The sequence below is a fragment of the Lygodium microphyllum genome, chromosome 21 (assembly GCF_053477565.2).
Source record: "Lygodium microphyllum isolate KBCC chromosome 21, Lygodium_microphyllum_v1.1.10, whole genome shotgun sequence".
Taxonomy (NCBI): Eukaryota; Viridiplantae; Streptophyta; class Polypodiopsida; order Schizaeales; family Lygodiaceae; genus Lygodium; species Lygodium microphyllum.
The window spans coordinates 134,415,159-134,420,710 of NC_141155.1; the positions used below are offsets into that span (position 1 = coordinate 134,415,159).

The 5,552-nt window shown below is 43.2% G+C and overlaps 1 protein-coding gene across 1 annotated transcript; it reads right to left on the reverse strand.

Annotated features, from left to right (window-relative positions):
• Positions 1 to 635: 635 nt before the first annotated feature.
• LOC148018596 (pentatricopeptide repeat-containing protein At2g39620-like) lies at positions 636 to 4,474 on the reverse strand. Its single transcript, XM_087661694.1, has 2 exons — positions 3,864 to 4,474; positions 636 to 3,779 (listed from the first exon to the last, which is right to left on the reverse strand). The coding sequence occupies exons 1-2, from the start codon at positions 3,918 to 3,920 to the stop codon at positions 1,164 to 1,166; spliced, it is 2,673 nt and encodes an 890-aa protein (XP_087517820.1). The 5' UTR covers positions 3,921 to 4,474; the 3' UTR covers positions 636 to 1,163.
• Positions 4,475 to 5,552: the final 1,078 nt, after the last annotated feature.

The following is a 5,552-nucleotide window of genomic DNA, read 5'->3' on the forward strand; positions in this document are numbered from 1 at the left end:
GTGCTAGCCCCATGCTATGCAACAAAGTGGACCTTAACGTAAGGGATGCTCATGAAGGGATGGTCCTATTGGAGTAGTGGTTTTCTTTTCATGATAGTGTAATAGGGTTATCGTTGCAACTCTGGTGATGATAACTTGAAGAGGTTGGAGTAGTGGTTTTCTTTTCATGATAGTGTAGTAGGGTTATCGTTGTAACTCTAGTGATGATAACTTGAGGAGGTGGATAATGCTTCCATAGATGCAAGGTCCTTAGAAGAATAGATAGCTACTAATATTGATGGATATTCCTTTTGATCTTCAATAGACTTGCAATGAGCATGCTCTCCTTGGGCATATGTCTAGCTTACTAGTTAGTACAATGTGGTCTTGCAAGTATAACTAGGAGAGGGGTCGAACTCCAAACAAACCTAGGGTGTTGTCCCACACTTGAAGACCTAGTTAATATACGATTTTATTGTGTGATTCTAGTCCAAGGGCGACATGTTGTTCAAGGCCGAGATGTCATATCTTTGATGTGCCCCGAGGTTGTTTGTGGGGTAAAAGGCTAGGGAATTAGAAGTGGAGCCAATTGACTAAGGCCATTAAATGCGCCTAAGTCGAGAATCCGTAGGTACAGTGATTGTATAGGGCACCTATTTAAGTTCGAACTTTTGCTCTCTTTCATTTCTCCTTTTTTTTTTCATTTTATTTTTTATTTTTGATTTTATTCATTATGCTTGATGTTGTTATATTCACTGATCTTGTTCCTTTGCTTCTATATTTCGTCTCCGTAAAACAGCAATCCCCACAGATCCACATGTGCTCCACAAAACATGGAAATCTCTAATGAAGTGTGCTATTGAGAGCCCACCCACAGCCACTTTTCAATATGCTCTGTAACACGGCAATCCCCACAAATCCACATGTACTCCACAAAACATGGAAATCTTCGATGAAGTGTGTTACTGAGAGCCCAACCACTTCTCAATATGCCCAAAAAAGCACATCCTTACATTATCCAAGTCGCCCATTGCAAACTTGGGAGTATCCTTCTTGTAAGAAACCTTGTAATTTTTGTGGGGATGGAGTTCATTAACTACATCCTGGGTTTCAAATTTGTCTGCATCTTTGCACACCGGCAGCTGTATAAATATTCTGCATACAACATAAGCTGCACATATGTTTCATACAACATAAGCTGCAGCATCTGCTTTATCTAGTTCTACTACATGTTCAAATGCATATTTCCCAAGCTTCACATTTCCCCACTTTCGACATGCCCCCAGCAAAGCAGCCCAAACTGGGGGATAATTAGGAGATGGCATCTTTGCAATTATGCTGATTGCCTTGTCGAAGTGCCCTGCACGTCCAAAAAGGTCAACCATGCAAGTGTAATGCTCTAAATCTGGTACAATGCCATACATTGTGCTCATATTTTCAAAATGCTTCTGGGCCTCATCCAGTAAACCTGAGTGACTGCAAGCACTGAGCACACTAATGATGGTGACTGCATTTGGACACAAGCCCTCATGTTGCATTCGTTCAAAGCAAAGAAGAGCTTCCTTACTATGCCCGTGTTGGGCATATCCAGCAATTAGTGCAGACCATGTCACTACATCACGAATTGGAAGCTCATCAAGGACTTCCTGTGCTTTCTCAAGTTCACCACATTTTGCATACATATCCACCAAAGCATTGCCAAGCTCAATGTTTGTTCCCAGCAACCCCTGTCTGACAATCTGATCGTGAATATGTTTGCCTTTGGTAGCTGCTCCCACAGAAGCACAGGCTTTCAACAGGCAAGTAAGGGTGACTGCATCTGGACAACAGCCCTCATGTTGCATCCTTTCAAAGCAACTGAGTGCTTCCTCACAATGCCCATATTGTGCATAACCAGCGATCAGTGCAGTCCAAGAGAGCACATTTCGATTCTGAAGCTCATCAAGCACCCCTTGTGCTTTTGACAGTGCACCACATTTTGCATACATATCCACCAAAGCAGTGCAAAGCATGCTGTTCTGTCCCAGTAATCCCTGCCTGAGAACCTGATCGTGAATTTGTTTGCCTTTGGTAACTGCTCCCATGTCAGCACAGGCTTTCAAGATGCAAACAAATGTGACTCCATCTGGAACAAGACCCTCGCTTTGCATTTTTTCAAAGCAATTGAGTGCTTTCTCCCCTTGCCCATGTTGCACATATCCAGCGATCAGTACAGACCAAGTCACTACATCACGTATTGGAAGTTCATCAAATACCTGTTGTGCTTTCGTAAGTTCACCGCATTTTGCATACATATCCACCAAAGCAGTGGCAAGCAAAGGATTTGTTCCAAGTAACCCCTGTCTGACAATCTGATCATGGATTTGTTTTCCTTTGTTGGCTGCCCCCCAGGCACTGCAGGCCTTCAAGATACAAATAAAGGTGACTGAATTTGGAAAAAAGCCCTCATGTTGCATTCTTTCAAGGCAGTTGAGTGCTTCAACATAATGCCCACATTGGGTGTATCCAGCAATTAGAGCATTCCAAGTCACTACATTCCGATTCGGAAACTCATTGAGCACCCGTTGCGCTTTTGAAAGGGCACCGCATTTGGCATACATATCTATTAAAGCAGTTGCAAGTACAACATTTGTTCCCAGCAATCCCTGTCTGACAATCTGCTCGTGAATTTGTTTGCCTTTGATAGCTGCTCCCAACATGGCACAAGCTTTCAAGACACAGAGAAAAGTGACTGCATCTGGACGGTTGGCTTCACGCTGCATCTGTTCAAAGCAACTGAGTGCTTCCTCACCATGCCCATGTTGAACATATCCAGTGATTAGTGCAGTCCAAGTCGCTGCATTCCGCTCCGGAAGCTCATCAAGCACCTGTTGGGCTCTGGGAAGTTCACCACATTTGGCATACATATCCACCAAAGCAGTGGCAAGCTCAACATCTGTTCCCAGTAAACCACATCTAATAATCTGATCATGAATTTTTTTCCCTTCAGTAGCTGCTCCCAGAATGGCACAGGCTTTCAAGATGCAAGCAAAGGTGACTGCATCTGGACAAAGGCCCTCGTGTTGCATTCGTTCAAAGCAACTGAGCGCTTCCTCACCATGCCCATTTTGGGCATATCCAGATATTAAGGCCGACCAAGTAACCACGTTCCGTTCCGGAAGCTCATCAAGCACCTGTTGTGCTTTCAGAAGCTCTCCACATTTTGCATACATGTCTACCAAAGCAGTAGCAAGCATAGGATTTGTTCCCAGCAACCCCTGTCTGACAACCTGGTCATGAATTTGTTTGCCTTTGGCTGCTGCACCCACAATGGCACAGGCTTTCAAGATGCAAATAAACGTGACTGCATCTGGATGAAGGCCCTCACATTGCAATCGTTCAAAGCATTCAAGAGCTTCATCACCACACCCATTTTGGGTGTACCCAGTGATGAGCGCATTCCAAGACACAATATCCCGAGCAGGAAGCTCATCAAGCACTTGTGCTGCTTTCGAAAGAGCCCCACACTTTGCATACATATTGACTAAAGAATTTGCAACATGCGGGCTTGTTTCGAGCAGGCCACTTCTCGAGATATCAGAATGCAGTCTAGTACCTTGGACCAAATCCTTCCTCTTGGCACAGGCCTTAAGCAAGGCTACAATCTTGATAATGGCATTCTCTTTCTCCACACCCTCCACTATTTCTGCTCCTCCTTTCTGCAGGATTTCCTCACGAATCCAAGGATGATTGTACCAGCCATCAATCCACGAGGACTGCTGGGTGCTTTTATGCTTAAAGTCTGTATACTTAGGGCTAGTCTGGAAATGAAAACACATAGGCAGCATCAATAATTGCAAGCTCAAATGATTCTAGCGCAGAAAAACAGGGGTGTTTTCTTGTACCTTGCTGTTGCGATTGTCCCACCACTGCGAGGGATTCCTTATATACCTATTCCGCATGTCAGAGTGGCGGTGTCTGAGACATGTCGTACATCATTCCCGTGGAAGAGGGACGATATGCAGAACAAGGTGATGAAATCATAGTGAAGGAAAGTAAAAAGAGTGGATCCTATCATCGATGGACTCTCCAATTACCGATGCAAAACAAGGTGATGCAATCATGGTCGGAAAGTGAGATTGGAACCTAACATTGGACTCTATGGCTACGCCACAGCAACACAAGGGGATGCAATCACAGTGAAGGAAAGTAAGAGTGGATCCTATCATCATTAATGGCCTCTACAACTTTGTTCGACTTGGGTTAGCTAGGATGGGAATGCGTTTGAACGGATATAAGTACCAGGTGCGACAGGGGAAGATGGTGCTGTTGCGAAGGTGTCCAGGCATAGGAAGAAGGTTCCAGATGTAGCAGTCCATTTTCTTTAATCTTAATAGATAGCCATGATCCATGATACGTCCCTAAGGAAAGGATCCCTTGGACAGGCTTGATAGGTGTTGGCTTACCTTGTATGATGGATGCCATCTCTTTGAGTTTGTCTATCTCCATCTTCTCATTCGAATCGCTAGAAGCCACCTACTTAAAGGAGTTATGTTCTTGAAGACTTTGATAATATGATTGTTGTCGTCACAATATGTTCCATTATTGATTAACTATTTCTTCCTCCAAAATTTCCCAGGAGATGTCTCCCTTCAATAGATTCAATCAACTTGAATACGTCATGAGCATGCACTTAGTCCCATGATGACACTCTAGTTTGAGTCCTCATCAATTCATCCAATCGCATCACAAGTCTACCTTAAGAGAAACCTTGTTAGAGCTAGCTAATGCACCCCACCTCATCCACCCTCATACTTTAACAGGTCATGAGCATGCACTTGATCCCAAGATGACATGCTATTTCAAGTCCTTGTAGATTCTTCCACTCACTAACCTCCACAATGGGCAAGTCTACCTTGGAGCCTCCTTGTCAAAGTAGGCCGATGCACCCCACCTCATCCACCCTTGCACACATTATGAAAAGCCATTATCATGCCCATATGGTGATACCCATGTTTGGGCTAGCCCCTAAGACAATTCAAAACAAGGTGATGCATATAAAAGAGGTGTGCTTGAACAAACGTAGTAAGAAAGTAAGATTGGATCCTCACATTAATACCATTATCCTAGACATGTTGTGATGCCCATCATTAATGCCATTATTGTAGCATATAATAAGAAAGGAAGAGTGGATCCCCATTATCCATGGACCCTATATCTCGTCTAATCTATCTTAGATCAATAGAGACATGGAGGATTGCTCTATTTTGTTCTTTGGAATTGACTATTTGAATGTTGATATGATCAATCTTGATAGAGAAGTCATCATTTATCATATGCCCTAATGGAAGATGTGCTAGTAGGCCTAATAAAGTGATAGCTTGCTTATGGGGTGGATGGTAGTGGTTTGAGTTTGCTTATCTCTATTCAAGCTAAGTTAGTGGAATCACACATGCTTATCTAATGGAAATGTTCATGAAAACTTTAATTATATAATCATTGTTAACACAATTTTGGAGGAAAGTGGGAGAACGAAAGAATCACAAAGAAATTGAGAAATACATATTGCGAATGCAACTATTGCAATCTCATCC

What these genes read in the sequence shown, in the direction of transcription:
- LOC148018596 (XM_087661694.1), bottom strand. Translation starts at nt 3,920, where the DNA reads ATGCGGAATAGGTATATAAGGAATCCCTCGCAGTGGTGGGACAATCGC. An exon ending in GGGACAATCGCAACAGCAAG is followed by an intron (nt 3,780 to 3,863) that starts GTACAAGAAAAC and finishes TTTCATTTCCAG; the next exon opens with ACTAGCCCTAAGTATACAGA.